At 40.9% G+C, this 21,611-nt stretch overlaps 1 protein-coding gene across 1 annotated transcript in view; it reads left to right on the top strand.

Moving 5' to 3' along the window:
- The window catches only part of GFRA1 (GDNF family receptor alpha 1), a 179,851-nt gene extending 160,250 nt beyond the window's left edge, over positions 1-19,601 (top strand). The window contains exons 8-9 of the mRNA XM_081912199.1: positions 15,817-15,870; positions 18,286-19,601. Coding sequence (XP_081768325.1) covers positions 15,817-15,870; positions 18,286-18,456 — 225 coding nt within the window. The 3' untranslated portion in view covers positions 18,457-19,601. The remainder of the gene's footprint in view (positions 1-15,816; positions 15,871-18,285) is intronic.
- Positions 19,602-21,611: the final 2,010 nt, after the last annotated feature.

Here is a 21,611-nt window from a genome sequence, read left to right as displayed (position 1 = left end):
ATTATTATTTATTAAATTTGTTTACCACTCTTTATCCATAGATCTCAGGGTTGTTCTTTAATCCAGTCCTTGCAGTTGTTTCATTCTTTTCCTGTCTCTTAATTTTCTCTGTCCTCTTCCTTAGTGCTTACAAGCACCCTTCTTTCACCATTCTTAAAAGAAAAAATTTCCCTCATCTTTTTTACAGCTACGGTCCCATCTTCTTAGATTCCATTCATTCTGTGGACTTCTGTGAGAATGCCTTCTCCGATTACTCATTTGTGTGTCAAGGTTCCCAAGCCACCCCAATAAAACACAATTCACACAGACTTTTTGTTTAAGATTTTTGGTATAATTTTGGCCACAACTTTATTAAAATACAAAAAAATGTGAGTGGTTGCTTAGGCATTGGTTGCGACTATCTGACCCCGCATGGGGACAGACTGACATTCACACGCCCGTGAAAGTCAGAAAGGGAAAACATTTTGGGGAGAAAGATGGAGCTGGGTACCATGCCCTCACCTCTCCGCAAATGCTCCCAGGGGCTCTTGCGTGGCCCTAGCCCCTTGACAGGGGTTCGGAACAAAGCATGATGAGCCCCTGGATTCCTTTAACAGAATACCCTTGCAGCAGCATTGGAGGGGCAGACATAGCCAATGCATACCCCTCCACCAACCAATTCTTAAAACCAATGCCTAACCGCATTGTTGTGACGATTTGCTACGCAGTAGGCAAAAACCAAATGGCATCAGCCAAATGGACACAATTCCTACCAGGCCCCTGCCCCAACGGCAGACGACCCCCATGACAGGCATAGCAAGGTCAAGCGAACAACCCTAAATATAGGGAGGGTGGCCGGATGATCCAATGCATGCAGCGAAAAGAGGAAGCTAAACGCTGCGCGCAGGGAATATATGGCTGTCAGTCACAAAATGGCAACATCAAATTCTCCCCAATGACAAGAGGAGCCCAATCGCAATGGTGGCCAACTATCTTTACCCGCCCAGCAACAGTGGGATGTCTTGTTAGACCCCACCGCAACACGTGCTCTCCATGAAGGAGAACAGGCTTTGCCCAAACTTACTGAGGCTGAAATCCATAAGATATTTGTTATGCCAGAATGGAGATTTGGAATCCCATTGGTGCCCTTGTGCTCACAGAAGGACTTTTGATCCAGAGACCGCGTCTGCCCATGGAAGAAGACGGGAGGGGATTTTTACCAGTTCCTTCTCCTGCCTGCTGTAGCTGTCCCCCCCCCCAGGCCACATCCCCACCCCGCTGTTTCTGGACTGCAGGGGAAGAGCAAGTTTACAAAAATGACTTGTCTTCCTCTTCCATTAGAGGAAGTGTCTGCTGGATTAAAAGCTCTTCCATGAGCACAAGCACGCCAGTAGGATTCCACCCCCAGTCTCAAATGTGTGAAGTAAAACGTCACTGCCCTGGAACCCTTACATAATGTTTTCCCCTAAAACCAAACCACTCACATTGGATGACACAGCTTGTTAGACTGGTGCCATTTGCATATTTGTATTTAATGCAGCATCTGACTCATTACTGCTGCTAAGTAAACATCCGGCCATTGTGGTTGTCTACAGATGCTCCACCCTCATGGAGTGATTTGTTGCCAGGTAAAGTGTGGCAGCATGGGATACTTAACTGGTTTAAGTTTGCCATGTTCAAATATTTTCTGAGAGCAGGAATGAGTGATACAAGACATCATCACATTAATGTTGCAGTAAAAATGTAGTAAACTGATCAGAAATACTTCTGGGTTTCAGTATGTATAGACAGAACTACTGAGAGATTTGAGAGACACTTTGGATGTTCCAAGGAACTAGCAGTAAAGAATGCACAAGTTTCCCCTTTCTAGGTGCAGGTGTTCCCCCTTTTGTGTAATACCCAGCAGTGCTGTTTCCTCATATCATGTGAAATGGCCCTGATTTCCGCATGACACTTGGGAGCGTTATGTAAAAGACAGGAATGTCTCCTGTTAACTGCAGAGTTCCTATCCCTGAGAATACACAATTCAACCCAGAGAGAACATTCTCCACTAGCAAGACATCTGGTTCTCCAGCTCTTAAAACTTTCTTACGTTCTGGGAAAAGGCTTCCTTACTGAAGATTTTGCCTGCTTTCATTTTCTTCAACACTTGTCATGGGGAAAATTATACACAATAACTTGTGTGAATTTTGCTCTCCTCTCTACGAGAGATAATTTCTTAGCCCATTAATCTCTCCTTCTAGGGATACCTAAATCATGCCTCATTTAGACAGGCTGCACTTCTGCTTAACCACCAGTCTCTGTTCTAATCTCTTCGCCATTTTCCATATACATTTTTCTATTCCCTCCCCCTTATTTTTAACACTTCCCTTGGGAGCTTGATGTTGTTTCAATAAAAGGTGTGGTGTTTTACCTGCATGCAGCAATGAACAAAGTATATTTGTTTTTCAGTGTTTTTAACATAGGGGTTGTGTGTTCATCAGCCTTCTTAAATGCTGGGAGCAAAGGCTCCACTGCAATCCTGTGTACGCTTCCTTGGGAATAAGCACTTTTGAACTCAGTGGGACTTGCTTCCAAGTCTGCCTAGGATTTACTGTATTTTTCACTCTAGAAGACGCACCTAGTTTTTGGAGGAGGAAAATAAGAAAAAAAATATTCTGAATCTCAGAAGCCAGAACAACAAGAGGAATCGCTGTGCAGCGAAAGCAGCAATCCCTCTTGCTGTTCTGGCTTCTGGGATAGCTGCGCAGCCTGCATTCACTCCATAAGACACACACACATTTCCCCTTACTTTTTAGGAGGAAAAAAGTGAGTCTTATAGAGCAAAAAATATGGTAGCTGCATGATCTGAAGAGATATCTCCCCAAAAGTAAGATCAGGGGCAGAGAACTGCTTGGCTAATGAGGCAGAGCCAGGTAATAATCACATAAGCTAATAGTGAACTCAAGTTATCCATGTAGCAGTCTTTATGTAGCCAGAATGATATCATATATGCCCAAGAGAAAGATAGGAGACTTGAGGAAGTAAAAAAGAAGGCTTAAGGGTGGGGCAACTTCAAAGCAGCTCAACGAGGCCTGAGCATTGGCCACAGAACACTGGCTTACTGTTAGAGGGGACAGGTAAAAGAGGAGAATGGAATAGAAAGGCTAGAATCCTGAATGGCAGCACATCACACTGCAACATTTTGCTGCTGGCCCCACTTGTGTATACCAATTAATGGGAAACACTGTTCTCCAAAGGCCATTACTTATGCAGCCAAAATGGCACCACCCACAAACAAGCATGCTTGGGATAAGCCCAAGATTTACGTACAAAATTCCAAAAAGCCTTGGGATGGGGGGGAACCTAAATGGGCAAAACCTCCAAAGCAAGACAATGAGAACTGAGCATGTTCGGTGGTCTTGGACTGCTGACTGTTGGGAATGAGAGGTGAAATGGAAGAAGGCCTGGCTGATGGGATGGAATACTCAAGACTCCAGACTGCCAACATTTTTGGTGCAGGACCCACTGGTTATGGTCTACTTGCCAGACATGGAAAGCTTCTGTAATTCACAAAACTATAATGCAAAGTCCTCAGATCATCCTGGACTACAGAAGAGAGCCTCAAGAATAGTGATGAGTGTGTGGACAAAGTGCATTTATGGTAGCATATGGGTTATCAATGCTGCCCCAGTATTATGTCTAGTCCTCACACAATGTAACATCTAAAATAGAACACATGCACCTCCCTCTGTACCTCTGAGTCCCCCGTTGCAAGCAAGTAGAAATGAAGGAGACACTTTCATGCAGAACTTCATCACCTTGGATGAAGAACTGCTTTCCATTATACCAGGGCAGGGATAAGGAACAACTGGTGAGAATTGCTTGCATTTGTCTGCGCAATAAAGAAGCTTCTGTGAGGAAATTAAAAATTAAAAACCCACCCATATTCTTCCTGAATTTTTCTCCTTCATTCTCTGGAGTAGCACAATAGTGTTCCATACAACTGCTTTAAAATGAATGGTTTCTTCTTGCCTAGTTATCTCATGCTCCAGGACATGTGCATAAAAATAAAATTTTCCTTAGAATAATACCTTTGATATGTTTTGGTTTTTTTTAAGAAAATGTCAAAAGCCTTAAGTACTAGGTATGAAATTAAACATCTTTCATTATAAAAAGAAAAGAGGGGGAAGAAGAGTAACATGGGCATAGTTTTATTTCCACAATAATAAATGATAAAGATGTGAAGGAGCCTGTGAGTGTTTCAAATATAATAATGAAAAACTCAGAAGCATTCATTTCACACCATATGTTGGAATTACTTCATCACAACCTGCAAGGACAGCACATATAGAGGAGCTGTATCTTGCCACTTCCTCGACAATATGCCTGAACCTTTACAGCAGTCAAATCTTGTTCGTAAGAAAATAAGTCAAACGCAGCCATTTAACTGAAGTGTTTAACATATGCTCTTAATAAAAGGCATTAGCAGTGCTAAAGTTCTGAACATAAATATATTTTTATTCTGCTTTTAACCTGTCTTCTCACTTTGCCTATAATATTCAGCGTGCATTTATAATCAAAGACTGGAAATAAATCACATTTATTTCATTCCCCACTGACTTTTTATTCCTAGGTGTTCTAATCAGTTGCCTCACCTGAATAATAGATCTCTGCATTACCTTTAGACTGTTCTCCACACATCCCCTCCCCTCCCCTGCTTCCCAATCTATTATTTGGTTTCTGGAACACAATGAACTGTCACCCATTTTAGTATTTTGACTTTAAAATCAATGAGAACTTGGAATGCTGTTTATTCCTTCTTTACACAATGAGATTCTGTATATTTCAGCTGGTGCAGTAATAGCTGAATTGGCTCAAACCATCCCAGCCTCCTGGGGCTTTAGTGAGGACTGCAAATAGATTGGCCTTCACTCCTATCTTCACCAGTGCCTATTATTACACCATTTTGTACCAGGTTCTTAAATTGGGGTGTCTGAATGCAGTGCTGTGTTTCGGAGGCCGTCGTAATGTATAAATGATTAATACGATATTCCTATTACAGTTTTATTCCTTGCAGGTAATCTTCTTAGAGTGGTTGTGTGGTATCTAAAAGTGAGAGTTGGGTGGTAGAGTACATGCTTTGATCTTCCTTGGAGACCTGCCACTGGGTCTCCTTGTTATTTAAATTACAGTTGTGGGGAATGTTACCTGCGTAAAGGCCATCCCTTCAGTGGCAGTGAAGCTCTGGGACTTCCTCGTGGGGAGATACATTCCAACCCTTTATAGTTGCCTTCAGCATTTTGCAAAGGCTGTGTTCCTCAACATGGCATTTGGGGTCATCTGTGTTTGAGGCAACTTCTCCCCAAACTGATTTGTTGGGCTGTAATTGCCATACTAGGTATCAGGCTTGGAATGAAATTCTGAACATGCACAACCTTCATTCAGTTTAACTCTTCCTTCCTTGCCCATAATCCTGGCAAGAGAATCCTCCCATGATGGAGTTAGCCTTAGAAAAATAGAGCCACTGACACCAATGGGACACAAAGGGTAACTGTAGTATGACAACATCATAAGATCCCTGGTAGATTAAGCCAATTGGTCTTTAATATAACATTCTGTTCTCACAGTGAAGCCCACAAACAGATGAGTCCTACAGTGCTCTCCACACATGTGATTCCCAAGAACAGGTATTCAGTGGTATACTGCCTCTAATTGCAGTCATGGCTAGTAGCCATTGATATCCCTATCATTCATGAATTTGTCTAATCCTTTCAAAAGCCATCCAAGTTGGTGGCCGGCACTACATATTGTGGGAACATATCCCATAGTATAACAGGGGACCATGTTTGTTGGGATAGTGGCTGGCAAGCAAAGGCATAAATATTCCCTCCCTGCACTGTGCAGTCTCAGTGAAGATCACCTCCCCCAACATCTAGGATTTTTATTTCTTAAAAGTTATCCTGGTTGCTGCAAGATATGCAAGTAATGTACAGTAATGTATAGGTAGTGCCTTAGTATAAAAGTATTTGTATATAGTGATCTTTGTTGAATGTTACTCAGTTCTCTGGAATTTTGATGGGGACTGATGGGAGCTGGTGAAAACTGTACTAGAAATACACTGAGGGTTTCTTTCAAATACACACATAAGATTGCATTGTTAATGCTATTCCACAAAAACACAGCGAATGAAGCACAATATAGTTTTTTTTCTACACATTTTAACAGTTAAATCTTGTCTCATGAAATTATGACTGGACATACATGGTTTATGCTGAATATTCTCTTCTTGGCAGCTTTCTATAATTTCACTCATTTATGTAGCCAAAACATAACGCATTTATTTCCTGTGAACATAATTTTGCATAATCTGATAATTAGAATATAATCTGATAACTGGGGCTTCATACTTTTGTGAAATGTACTGCATAATTATCAGAGAGATGTTATAATTGGTTTTTTGTTAAGTGAGATTTCAATTGTGGGGGAAAATATGTTGCATTATAGTTTTTAATTCACCGGAAGATATTAGGAAGTTATACAAGGGAAATGGCAATACTTAGAGCCTAGTAATCAGATCTTCAGGCCCACTGACATTACTGGTGCTAATTTCTGAATAATTATGATCTCTTCGTAGAATTGCTTTTATACCCTGTTCTGTAACAATTCTGTCAATGTCCCAGCAACCTTGACTATAGAAGGAGAATTAAGTAAATTCAGAATTGCATACAGTGCTATCTCACATTAGCACGGTACTGGCTCAGTTATAAAAACTACTCTGTTCAGATGTGCTCACCCTGTTACAACTATTCTGCAGAATAATGGACTGAGAGTAACCTGTTTCTCAAACTGTAGCTAGATTGGGATCAACACACCCCTGGCTTGGAGACCTCCCTGCACTGTTTAAATCAATGCAGGACAGCAGCGAAGCCAAGGTTTGGATGAGTGTGTAATCTGAACACAGGATCATGGTTAAGGTCTCTCCACCTTAACCATATAAGAAAAACCTTGGCTACAGGTTGTAGTTAAGGAGGACAGACCTGCTCCTTAACCACAGATGATACTGTAAGTAGCTTAGATGTTGCGCTGACCTAAAAAGCATATGGAAGAGCAAAGCAGCTGCAGTCTCTTCCTCAGGAGCCAGGATGTTTGCACAAAACCATATCTGGCTTAGCATTGTGTGTGAACGCAACCATAGTAAGAAGTCAGTGGTAGGAGCTCTCTTAGGAAGCTACCTTTTACCATGTTAGATCATTGGTCCATATAGCTCAGTATTCTCTCCACTGACTGGCAGTGGGTCTCTAGGGGTCTCTTCCAGTCCTACCTGAATATGCCAAGGATTCAGCCCGAGACTTTGTGCATGCAAACGTTCTACCGCTAAGCTATGGCTATTCCCTTCACCTTCATCTCTGACTTCTTGGTATTCCCTTCAGTTATTCCTTGAGATAACTGAGACTTGAAACCAGAAGTGAAGCAAACAGAAGAGCTAGTGACTGACACTCCTAGTTGCACGTCTTAATGTGAGAATAGGCTTAACACAATTTAAGCATGTTGCTTAGAAGAATGGCTCTCAGCACCAACATATGTTCTGTGAAACCACCGGCTTTCTTCCAGACTCATGTCTTGGCCGTGAAACAGAACACATCTAATTATTCTCCAGTTGACATGCAAGAAATTGGATAAACGCCAACAGCAATGGACCCATCAAGTTGTATTGTACCATGCTGTTGTACCAAAAGGACAATTACTTCAGTGCTTTGATTTACAGAACACTTTTCATTTTTTTTATAAAAAGGTTTGAATATATATCATTGATACCATTTCAATGGTTGATATTCAGATTCATTAAATTAAAATTATAGAGCTCACTAAACATTACTTTATAGCTGTCCAAATTATGACACTGGGGGTGATAGCTTGACTGAATACTGGCAAGTTTTAATAATGTTATTATGGGTAGATTATAATTAGGGCTGTGTATAGTCAGTGCCAAAAAAAAATTCATGCTCGTCAGTAGGAAACCCACATTCTATATGCACATTGCAAGGAAAATTAAGTAAATTTATTCCAAGTACAAACTTGGGTGTTTCTGATTATAGAGCAGACCTTGACTTTTTGACAAGAACTGATGTGATAAGATTGAAAAGAGGCATAAGAAAATGGAGATTAGTGGACGACAATAATGAAAAACAAGTGAAAATGTGAAGGTGCTGTGAAGTTGGGAAAAGGCAGGAAAGTAGTGAGGGAATATAATTTTTAGAACTTTGAGGGCCAGGCTTGGAGAGACATGAAAAGTATATTTGCATTTAATGTACCCTTTTTTAAAAAAGCAACTGATGGGGGCTGATAATTAGCAAGATCGCAGCAGGAAGGGAGTGGGAATTTTATTGGTTTTAACGTGTGGTTTTCAGCAGGACCCAGTGCAAAGGAGAATTTGTATAATTATCATCCCACCGCCACCAGTGGTTGCTATCTGCAAATTTGAAAATGCATCTGTGTTGCATTTAACATCACACGTAGTTTGGCCTTAAGAACAGAGGTGGCAGGGGAATTACCTTAGATGGGAAGTACTACAAACTCTGGAAGTTATGCAGGAAGAATCTACTTTGGGGCATTGGTGGTAGTGCAGAGGGCTGTACTCATGCCTAGTTTGCATCTACATATCCAAAACTTTTGGTCCACAGGCAAATATAGCTCTGCAGAAATGCCCTACTCACAAACAACTCCAAGCCTGAAGGTGTTTCTAGTCATCGTCACACCTTGATGGTGGAAGGAGCCACAATACTAAAATCCAAAGCAACTGGCATTATTGCAAAGTGACTGTTCAGTTTTATATATGAAATAATAAAAAAAAACAGTCAGCCTAAGCTGCTGAGTTATTAAGCTAGCAAAAAGGGATTCCACAAATGCTTTTACTGTTCTGTTTTCTTCTTTGCCCTTCTTTATGCAGAAAAATAGTGCTAGCTGGAGGCAAATCAATTTTTTTAAGGTCACATTATGAGAATGGCATAATATCCACTAAAAATAGGAGGCATAAAGCTCTAAGAGTTTATTTGAATCAAACAAATGAGTGACTGAAAAAGGAAGCTCATCCTTAGCTGGTGAGTACATCACACTGAAAGGCTGTTACCAGGACACATATTTTAAATTGATAAATCAATATCTGATGAGTTCTGCTCTCCAATGTTAAGCTGCTGCCAGAGAGAGGAGAGCAGGTGGCATCTTAGCACTGACCACAAGATGTTGTAGATAGAACCATGAATGACATGGAATTCACACTTTGAATCAGTCTGCTGTATTTGGAAACATTCACAGCTACGCAAAGAGGAGAGAGGAATCAGCTTTGGCTGATTTGACGCACATACCCTATCCAAGGCTCTCTGACCCAAATATCTGCACCTTAGCAAAGGTTTAAGCATTGGAATTGATCAAAAGAATGGGTTTGTGTGTCTAGCTTGTCAGTTTTGAACTATGCCCTACTTTCGAAGGTGCTTTTAGAAAAGCAGAACTTGCCAGATAGAACAGAGTTTGCAAAAGACAGCGGAAAAGATTAATTACAATATGAAAGTCCATCAAATGAAAAAAGGACAACAGTAGTGTTTTGGGGTGAGAAGCAAATGGCAACCAAGACTAGAAGATTACAGAGCAGGAATTTGTTAGCCAGAGAAGTAGCACAGAAAATTTATGTGACATGGGGGGGAAGATAGTAGTTGTGGGAAAAGGCATGCCACGGTTAGAAAGTTATTTGCTGACCCTGCACAGAGGGAGAGAGTCAAGGTTGATTAGCAGGAATAGTATAAAAACCCCTATCTGCCTCACAGAGCTACAATTCCCAGAGTGGTCCCTCTTTCCAAGGGACTCTGGGAATTGTCATTCAGTGAAAGGAATAAGGGTGTCCTGACAACTCTCAGTTCCCAGGATTCTTTAGGGGAATCTATGGCTGTTGAAAGTGGTATGATGCTGCTTTGAATGTATAGTTCAGATGGGGCCCAAGTCTCTCTTGACAGCTGCTTCCACCTCATTTACCTCCTTGGCAGCTGTAGCACCAGACCAGGCCCTCTCATGTCATTCTCCATTTCTGTTTCCCTGACCTCCCCCGAGCATCTAATAGAGAGCTTTGGCCAGCACACAATGTAAGGGTGGGAGCAGGCTATGTCTGGGTGCTGTTGAAAGGCAGAATAGAAGATGGCACTTCTGACATCACTGAGCTTCCACCATGGGCTCTTTTGTACTCTGTTCTTCCTTTGCCTCTGCTTCAACAATAACTTCTACACAAGGAAAGGAAGGGTGAAAAAGGTTTGAATTCAGTAGGGTCAAGCATGTGTGTGGTATGAGCATGTGTGTGCCAAAGCATAGAGGGGGTGAGGCCTCCCCAGGAGTGCCCTTGCACAACAACTAGCAATGTTAGGGAAGGGAGTGGCATTTTGGAGTGGTAGCCAGAAGGATGGGTGTGATCACCGGGGCCAGCCCCTGCCTGGATGGTGTCCCCTTTTGCTCAGCTGAGAGGGGGCCCTTGCTTTGATCTCACCTTGATCCTGAAGCCACCAACACTGCCTGCCCCCAGCTTCTTCCCTGGCAGTTGCAGATCTCACCAGCTGCCCTACAAAGCACTTCCAGCCAGTAGGAATGATCGGCAGGGAAAGGCAGCAACTTGCTCTTTTATCTGGCAGTTTCCAGGCCTGATCAGAGTGGATTCCCCACCCCCATCACTGTTTCCCTTTGAATCCTAGAAACAGACCTCTCAGACCTTTTCCTTCCTGCCCAATCCAGGATCATGCCTGCTCATCTCAGCCCAGATGTCACAGGTGGTGTACAGTGTATATGGCTGATGGTGATACAAATGCCACCTCCCCAAATTTGCCACACACACCCCAGCAACTGCCCGGTTTGCCATTTAACAAATATATCACAGAGTGGCAGAAAAGGAGAGGGAGACTTGGGGGATTTTCCTACTATTGGCTCTGTCTCCAATTGAATTTTCCTGTGAGCTAGCCCTTCATAGAAAAAAGATTCACCATTCCTGCTGTCAAACCAGAAATTTAAGAATTGTTATTTTAAGAAATAAATTTTTAAAGGAAGTGTATTGCCTAATAATGTTGGTTTGAAACATTTCCCCTTCATATTGCAGTTTTTTATTTACTTTCCTGCCCGTGAGTCAGAGGGCACTTCTTTTACAGCCTCACTCTCAGGCTTATCACTGCAACCATAAGGACCCCAAATCCTCCCTCTCTTAAATAGAAATCTGAAGGTCTTACTATTTCAACATGAGTTAATGGATAAAAAAATAGTCGTATGGGCCATATGTTCTGTATCTCTTGGTTGGATACTCAGGGATTCTTGAAAATGTAGCTTTGAATGTATATCAGAAACTGCACTCATATTTTAATGGACTGGGGAAAAAAGTTAGAGGATTTCTTTATACAGCTGTACTAAGGTGCATGTCTAGCTAAAAGCAACAGCTCTACAATATCCAGAGTTTGTATGGGGAAGATTTTGTTATTTGTTTTATCTGTTTGTAGCAGCTTTTCCTTTTTCCAGCCACTTTTAATACAGAGAGAATATTCAGGACATTTTGTGTTTAAAAGGACACTCTTATAGGTAAAAATGTAAAGGTAAAACAGTTATTTTATTTTTCACTTTATTGTTAACAAGCAAACAAAAAACCATTCCGTTTTCCAGTATTTTGTCATACATCCTTTAAAAATGTAGTCTGCTTTTCTTTGATGTCCTGGAAACGAAAAGGAGGTGCATCAAAGCCCCAACAGGTTGACTGTTAAGCAAGTCTGGCGCCATGATGCTGCCAATTGAAATAATTTCATTAAGATAACTGAGAAAATATGATCTGAATTGGGCAGAATATTTTTCAGACTAGTATGTAATTATGAAGCAATCACATTGCCCAATCCTTACTTGAAAGCAAGTGCCACCTACCTAGTGCAAACAGGACTTACTCCCAAGAAAACCTGTAGATTATTACATTCTTAAGCAATTTGACCACAGATAATAGTCATGCTCTAACAGTGGATTTTCCTTACAGCTGATTCAGCACCCAAGTAAAGGTCAGGCTTCTTTGTAGTGCAAGAGTGCAAGGCTGATTGCCTCCACAGCTTAAATAGCACAGCACCTCAGTTTTGTGGACTAGAATTGTTTTATGCTGAATTGAATCCTTATTTTAGCAGGCTCTGCTTCTGATATGCACTTTGCTTGTTTTCCCAGTTGAAAGTAATTTATATTGCAGCGTATTGTTGGATCGCTGGGCTAATAAGAAAACACTATTGACAAGTCTGATAGATGCAGCTTGTGTTTAGGAAGAGCAAAAGAGTTAAACTGATTGCATTTTTACAGTCAAGTGCATTTTGCGCTTTATAGTTTGTGTCCTACTGTTAAGAAAACAGGTTGGATGAATAGTAAATCTCTGTAATCAAGAGAACAAAGGATTATGCAGTGGTGTTTTGCTATGAATATTTCAAGGAGATGGTTGGCTGGAGAATAGTTGGGGAAAGGAAAATACTTTCCTCCAGCCTTTTGTTGCAAGGCTTCCTAACAGGGTTGTCAACTTACTACTCAGCCACTGTAGCTGTGACTTTTAAGCACAGCTTGAGGTTCTTATCCCCATACTGCAAACATCTGCTGATTTCTGCACAGGAGGACACGGTCAAAGGCACAAAAGCCTACCATGCTGGACACACCCCCCCCGCCCCAGTCAACTGGAAGTCCTACTATCTAGGGACACTACCAAGAAGAATTTACCCCCTCCAATTAAAAATGGGGGCGTACAGATTGATGACCATTGTCTAAAACAGGATTGGACATCCTTCTGGAGGATGTCCAGTGGTGGACCAGGTAAAGAGGTAAAGTCGGTGGAGCAAGGGATGTAATTCTAACCCTTGCATGGGAGGCTGCATTTCATCCACACAGAAGTCAGAGGATTCTATGCACACCCATTTCTCTCCACCCACCATAAGACAAGCAAGAGGCATTGTCACAGTTCTTAAGATACTCAAAGAGAGTGTGTCCTGGGGAGAGGAAGCATGACTTGGGGGGCGGGGACTGTGGATTCCGCTCACAAAGTTACTATTTTGTTTCGAATGTATAAGAAGTAGGGTTTTAATCAAATTTAGTTTCAGTTGTTTGATGTTGTTTGATCATACTTGACAAATTATCAAAAAATTCAAAAGTCAGGTTTTGCTTTTTAATGTAAACACCCCCACAAAAAGACTTGGGGGGGGGGGGTTGTAAATGAATTCCACACTAGGAGATTCAATCAAAGCAATGGAGTCATTAGTTTTGTTGGAATCTGCATGTCACACTGTTAAGGGTTGTGGTGAAAAGTTCAGAAAGACAACTGGATATATAAAAAAAGTAATTACACATTCTCTCTCTGAATTCTGTAGTAATGTATGGCTTCAAGGCAAAGTAGTGGCGCACTGGAAATCCCTATCAGTTTCACCAGTGCTTATTCAATAATTACATTTCTGAATCTTTCATATTAACCATATTAATGTTATCATTGACATCTGTATTCCAATTGGAAGATACTTTGCAAAACGTTGCCCAAATTACATCCAATTTTGCTAAATTTCAAACTTGAACATCAAAATTAGAAATCAAAATATAAATGTAGAAGTTAAAAGTTCTGTTTTTAACTGGGAAGATATAGTAATTCACCCTATATACAGTTTCTTGCTCTTGAAATCCTGCTTTGAATTAATGCAACATTATCTCTTGATTTTCTCATCAGCACAGTACACTAGCTTAGTGTGCAAGCCATTATTAGAGACATTAATTTTTCTTGCACTAGAATTACACCAGTTTCTCTTTGTCCTGTAAGATTAGGGCAAAAAAAGAAAGGATTTGTCCCTCAGGATATAATTACTGGGTATCATGCGCTCTGCACAGAATTTTATATATATTCTTTCCATTGCCTGTGATTTAGTGATACACTGCTACTTTATAGTACAACAGTCTATGCCAGCTTTTCCATTATAACCCCTTTTTACAGGTTTATAACTCAGCAGTAAAATGTACTCTTCCAATTTGAAACTTGGCATGTTACATCTCAGTCTGGAAGCTAACTCCCCACCCCCCACCCCACCCTGAATTTTTTTGCTTTACAGAAGTAAAACAAGTGGGCATGTATCTTTATTTCCTCTAACTACAGAAGCTATACTTTACAGGAAAAAACAGTTTACTATTTTTTGCTGATGTTGTTATTATGATCCATTTTATCTCCTAAGCTGAAAAGTAACTGAAGACGGTTTTGCTGTGTAGCTTTGTTCCCGATGAAATTATCTGTTTTTGCTGTATACAGGTTGAACCTAATGTGCTTAGTTAAACGAAGGATGGCTGGTTTAATGACACCTTGATAGCTTTGCTAGAGTCTTTCCCCTTTTCATGGAGACCTAGGAAGGTAGCAGTGAAATGGTCCCATGTGCCAGGGTTGCAACAGATCTGATAGAAAGTTTGTTTGTGATTTGAAATAGTGTTGTAATTAGCAGTGTTCTTTGGAGCAAACTGGGACGTGGGTGGCGCTGTGGGTTAAACCACAGAGCCTAGGGCTTGCTGATCAGAAGGTCGGCGGTTCGAATCCCCGCAACAAGGTGAGCTCCCATTACTCGGTCCCTGCTCCTGCCAACCTAGCAGTTCGAAAGCACGAAGTGCAAGCAGATAAATAGGTACCGCTCCGGCGGGAAGGTAAACGGCATTTCCGTGCACTGCTCTGGTTCGCCAGAAGCTGCTTAGTCATGGTGGCCACATGACCCGGAAGCTGTATGCCGGCTTCCTCGGCCAATAACGCGAGATGAGCGCCACAACCCCAGAGTCATCCACGACTGGACCTAATGGTCAGGGGTCCCTTTAGCTTTACCTTTGGAGCAAACTACTATGCATTGCCGTTTGAACATACACAGCATGTACAGTCTTAAGAATCCTATGCTGCTACTAATGGTAGGTTACCGGTGTCAAAAGGTATTTATTGTAATGCCTTTAAATTGTAATGCATTTGCATTTATTTGGTTGGACAAGGGAAGATCTTGTTCTTAGACCAAAGACTTGCACAAAATTGCTTGTAAACTATAGGATTGGATAGATTGAAAAGGCTGAAAACATCATGAGTACCATCTTCCTTTCCCAATGAAGCATCTAGCACGCCCTTAGACCTCTAATTGCATACCAGCATGACCACTACAAGCATCAAACAATATAAAATATTACTTGGAATAGTTAGGTGCTTAGTGGTTCAGGTATGTTTTAGTACCTGCTTTGAAATCTATGGCAAAAAAATCTCTTAAAGTTGTATTCAGACATGAGTTACATTGTTCCCCCATATAGTAAGCCTGCAATTTATGCACATTTTATTTATGCACTTTCACTTTATGTGCTGGAAAAAATGGAAAAAATAAAAATGGAAAGAGAGTGGGTGTCCAAGAAAAAAAACTTTGGCAACCCCACCCACCATTGAACTCGATATGTTTTGACTCTACACAATTTTTGGTTTTAGGCACACTTTCCAGAATGTAACCCCAGTGTAAACTGCAGACTTAAAATTACAAGCAAATGCCAGTCATAGTATGAGAACTAATTATAGCTGCAGCCTCAGTCAACTTTGGTCAACGACAAAACTATCCACCATTTTATTTGATAAATTTATGCCCAATAGACAACTGGGTGACCATTTGGGCTATGTGAATAGACCATTTGCTCTTGAGTAATCCAGTTTTTATTATGAGAATAACTATTCCATTCAGGTTAGTGATTTGGGGGTACACTGCTTTTCATTCTCTTAGAATAATCAGCAATGCCACCTCCAATATTATTGACCAAGTATACTTATATAATCACCTCTTTGTCTTTCTACAGGTACCAAAGCAGAGTTTCAATGAATCTGTAGCTACGGAACTGTGTGTGACTGGGGTAAGATTTTTCACCTTGTTGTGGCAATTGCTACTAGCAAAAATATTCATTTGAATAAAGTTTTTGAAGCCTTTCTTCTAAGAACGCTAGAGGTTACACCCTACAGAGATTGAGGAGGCAAAACCTGCCCCATCCCATATTGTTGTAGTTAGTTCTGATAGCAATGACAGCCTTGAGTTCAGTCCCTCTTACTGATTAATCTGCAAGTCCTGCCAAAATAGACAATGCTGGGAAGCAGATGCAGCAGCAAAGTATAGCTTATAAGACCCCCAATTCCTCCTGACCTTAGTCGTCCAAAACAATTATTGCCTTTAATGAATTCATCAGAATTTTCAGTAATTGTATATTATTATACAATAGCATAGTATGCCCAGTTGGTGTTAACCCATGACATGGCCTGCTCAGTGGTGGTTCTCCCTTTGACAAATACCCTTCTTGGTGAGGTGTGTCTGTCTCCCTCATTACTGACATTTCAGAGGAATGTTTAAACATTCCTGTTTATCTAGGCATTTGATAGCTGAAAGCTACTAATCCTGGCAACACTGAAATCACTGGCTATGAGAATGTGATTTCTTTTAGAATGTTTTGATGATGTTGATGTGTTTGCCTCCCTGGGCTCATTTTGGAGGAAGGGTGGAATGTAGATGGAAATAGCAACAACAAACAGCATTATTATCTTCAACAACAACAACAACATTATTATTATTATTAGTAGTAGTAGTAGTAGTAGTAGTAGTAGTAGTATTGGTTAGGAGGCTCAGATCCATGTCCAGAATTGCCATTCACCTTCAGCCATGTAGCAGAAAGGTAATTGCATTTTTAATTCTTAGGAAGTATGTAATTTTCAGGTCACATGATAATTACCCTTTATCTATGAAACGTAATGAACTGATAATCTGCAGGAACATGGCTCTTAGCAAGACCCTTAAGCATAGTCGATCAGATTTTATGGCTGACAGAATACTGATCTTGAATAAATGAAATGACAGTTGCTTAAACCATGCCAGAAACAGGATTGGCCATTGCCTACCACTAATGCTCTCTCCTGTAACTTTTGGCCTTCACCCTTAGGTTATTCTACCACCCGACACTAGCTGAATGTACATACCCATCAAAACATGTGTCCCCATTTGGTGGGGGGAATTGATCTTTTAAGTGTTAGATCAATTCACTAATTCTTTGGAAACCACAATATAGCTATGAATGGGTCAGAGCTTTGCAGTATTAAAAGATATAGATATAACCCTAGGTGGTGAAGCACTCCTGTCAAGGCCACTTCAGTTTTGACAGGAGCTAGTTTACTTGAAAGTGCCGGATCACATACAGAAAACCAACAAACAACTGGGCTTTCCTTTACTGAAGCATAGCCTTTCCTGAATAAAAGCAGGAATGGGTAAGAGTCTGGCACCTCTATTTTATGGACATTAATACTGTGGGCATCACTGGGACATAAATTCCAGTCTCTGACTCTCTTACGACTATGCGCTAAATCAGGGGTGGTGAAACGCAGGCCCAGCCAGCTGTGCCTGTCAATATGCCCCACAGGAGTTTCCCCAGGCTACAATTGTCACTGGCTCCGCTTTGCAAGCTCTGTTCTGTGACCCTTTTTGCCTGGCTGAACTGTTTACTTAAGAACTGATAATACCTCTTGCTTGTCTGGATGGTGACTATAGAGAGGTGTGTGAGTGTGTGTAGACAATTAGCCTACTGTACAAAGATAAAGCTTACATTAGCTGCCCCACTCCTCACTGACATGAGCCCCCAAGGTTGTCCAGAAGGGAATCAGCCCCTGGGCTGAAAATGGTTCCTCTCCTCTATCCTGTATGGGTTATGTCATTCTCCTGCAAGGCGAGGTCTACCTTGACATTGAGTCTTTCTCGGTGGCCTTACCAATGTGGCCTCAGTATCCTACATCAGTACCTGCACAGCAAACTAATGAGTCTCTTTAAAATACAATCTTTTAAAAAAATTGTTTTTATGAAAAAGCTTTGCTTACCATCTCAAATCACACTTGGAAGTCTCAACCTCCTTTGTATAGAATAAGGGTTAAGATACAACCTTGATAGAAGGCTTTGTATTATTATTATTATTTTCTTCCTCCTCCTCTCCCTCTCCCCTTTGTTCTCTTTTTTAATCTTTTCTCTTTTATTTTTATTTAGATTAGTTTAGCTTTTATTGTATTCTGTGTTGAAAACTTGCAATAAAAAAGTTGATTATCGGATCACACTGAAGGTAACAAGAGTATTACTAGAAGTTTCCGCCTCACACCAAGACTTTCTGGATCACTTCATTCTAGTGAAGCTGCCTAAGTAGCTTGCAGGCGCAGCAAAGTAGGGATCATTGAAGAGCATTGAAAAGATGCAAAGATATGCAGGTGAAAATTTGGTGACCAAAGGAAATGATTCTGTTTTGCAGAATGCTCTTGGGAAAGGAAGCGTGGCAGGCGGCTCCACTAGTCACATGTCCTCTGACAATTCATCTCCTCTTCGTATAAGCATCCAGCCAAGCACACTTCTCATGCTGGTGGCAATTGCACTCTCATCTTGCTTGTGCCCACGTTCATCAGAAACCTCATATCTGCTTTAACAAAAGGACTTGTACAAAGAAAAGGAAATAAAATGAAGTTGATTTGTTCCCTGTCCTCCTCTGTTAATTGTTCTGATATAAAAGTTCTAGGAGCTAAGTTGAAGCACTTTGCTAAAAAAAAAAAAAAAGTTCTGGATTGTCATCCCCGTCTTCATTATATTATATCATATTATATTATAATTTCCTAATTTTTAAAGGACGCTTCTTGTGTTACTTAGGAGCCTTGTGAAATACTTGATGCAGTATTACATTCCAAACCCGGAAGGCTTTGGGACATGCAATGTTTTAAAAGAGATGGAATGTCAATTTGCATGTAAATCATCCAGATTTCATCCTTTCCTTTCTTTCTTGTTTTCCTTGTCCTCGCCTTTAAAAAAAAATAAAAATCTGCCCAATAAAAAAGAGGCCATGTCGCTTAGAATCCTGCTTCTCTCATTTGCAGCACAATTAGCCAGGAAGTTCTCCTGTGCAAGACCCATTGTAATAAAGGGGATCTCAGCCAGAGCACTTGAGTGCTTTTGTGCAGTTTCCAATTATTTCAGTGTAAGATGAGAGCAAAGACACACCTTAGCTGAAATCAGTTCCAAAGCCAAAGTCATGGCTTCCAATTGGAGTGGAGCTGCTTTCAAAGGGGATCCAGGATACCCTTGATTTTTCTGACAGGTTTTGGGCCCTTTCCATAAATATTTGCTATGTGGACCTCACAAAGACGTGGCTGCCTGGGAAGTCTCCTGCATACTGAGGAGGCAGCAGTCTTGTCACCTGCTCCCTTGGCAGGCCAGAGACCTCTAAGAAGACAAGGGAGGCCTTGCATAAAGAATTTCCTGGTGGATTTTGGCCTTGACTGTTTTTAATTGTTATTATTATTGTCAAATTAAACATATTTTGAAGTATATATATTAAAACTGGATCAGGCTGTTGACATATGATGAATGTCTTCCTGGAGTGTGAATTTTATGAAACTTCTTCGTGTTTATAGATGGCTACCAATGTTTTAATGTTTTAGCATTCTCTTCCATGTTTATATATGTAAGTGGTTTTGCAGTCCTCGCTGTGAAACCATTGTAAGTCATATACCAATGTAATACACGTTTTCTTCAAAATTTCTGAAGAAATAGAGAGCGATATTAAACTTTCTAACACTGCTTTTATTTTTCTGATTATGATCATTTAGCCATGACAAAAAGTAAAAAAGAAAAGAAAAACATATCCTATATTAACAAGAAACAACCATTGTGAATATTTCAGTAACCTAAAATTCTTTTATCTTTCTGAGGATATATTTTAAAAAAGACAGAAAAGTTCAGCTATACAACTGTTGGTCTTCTTTATTGTAATTATACAGTTTAGTTATTTTACTGTTGATTGAATAAAAATGACATGAATCTTAATTATTCTAAAGAAACACCATTATCTGCCTATATTTGCTTCTGGGGAAAGAGGTACAATATAAAACTTTGGCCATTTTCAGTTCCTTGCCCAAATACAGGAAACAACAAGCACAGCAGACGGCTAGAAGGTATTGCTCCATTTTCTTCCACACAAACAGAGCTGTGGGTGTTGCTTGACCTTCTACGTGCCGTGCTGGATTGCAGAATATGGAGCTTCCAAATAGCTGATTATTTCACATGCTCAGTATATCTGATGTAGTAACTAGTACAATCTTTGAGCTGAGGTATTCCTGCAGACATAATGGAGTTTCCAACCAGCTGATTGGATATACTAAGTGTGTTAATTTGGCACCCAGTGGTAATGTTCCATATGGACTATGTTAGGACATCTGAACTAGATCTAGTGTAGCTATGGGGAACCTGTGTCTCACCTGATATTGCTGGACTACAATTCCCCTCAACCCTGATCATTGACCATGATGGCTGGGACTGATGGGAGGGAGTGCAACATCTGAAGAGTAATCCATCTCTGTTCTACTGCAACGAGGGTAAATTGGTGTTCGTGTGGAGGCAGCACCCATTTTCTTCAAATGCACAGTGGAAAAACTATAACATGTTCCAGAAATCGGTAGAAAGGGGCCACAGTGAGTATGAATTAGTGACAGAACTGAGATGATTCATCTTACTACCATGTGGAGGACTCTCTGGTCCTGAATGGGGTAACTGTGCCCCTGAAGGACCAGGTGCGCAGCCTGGAAGTCATTCTGGACTCACAGCTGTCCATGGAGGCGGTCAATTCTGTGTCCAGGGCAACTGTTTACCAGCTCCATCTTGTACGCAGGCTGAGACCCTATCTGCCCGCGGACTGCCTCGCCAGAGTGGTGCATGCTCTGGTTATCTCTCGCTTGGACTACTGCAATGTGCTCTATGTGGGGCTACCTTTGAAGGTGACCCGGAAACTACAACCAATCCAGAATGCGGCAGCTAGACTGGTGATTGGCAGCGGCCGCCGAGACCATATAACACCGGTCTTGAAAGACCTACACTGGCTCCCAGTACGTTTCCAAGCACAATTCAAAGTGTTGATGCTGACCTTTAAAGTCCTAAACGGCCTCGGTGCAGTATACCTGAAGGAGTGTCTCCACCTCCATCATTCTGCCCGGACACTGAGGTCCAGCGCTGAGGGCCTTCTGGAGGTTCCTTCGCTGCGAGAAGTGAGGTTACACGGAACCAGACTGAGGGCTTTCTCGGTAGTGGCACCCGTCCTGTGGAACGCCTTCTCATCAGATGTCAAAGAGAAAAATAACTACCAAACTTTTAGAAGACATCTGATGGCAGCCCTGTTTAGGGAAGCTTTTAATGTTTAATAGGTTTATTATTATTTATTATTATTATTATTATTATTATTATTATTATTATTATTATTATTATTCTAAGTGGGATTCTGCTATGACAGAGACAACTATTTTAGTGCAACCCAGTGAGGCAGATATATATGTTAGCTATTTACAATGACCAATAATTGTCATGTGTAACTGATTGGCGGAGAGTTCTGCTTCTATTTGCCTGGCACAAAGTGACTAAGGCAGCAATCCTATATCTACTTACATAGGATTAATCCCCACTGAGCACAATGGGACTTACTTCTGCATAGATATGTATAGGATTACACTGTTAATCTGTGACAACAGAAGCCAATATGTGACATTGTCACATTAACACATTTAGGATTAAGATAATTTCAGTAGACCCAAGAGAGTTTAC

This window comes from Podarcis melisellensis, assembly GCF_964234715.1.
Source record: "Podarcis melisellensis genome assembly, chromosome: 5".
NCBI lineage: Eukaryota > Metazoa > Chordata > Lepidosauria > Squamata > Lacertidae > Podarcis > Podarcis melisellensis.
Note: the sequence above shows the minus strand (reverse complement) of the source record. Positions and strands in the feature narration are given on the sequence as shown.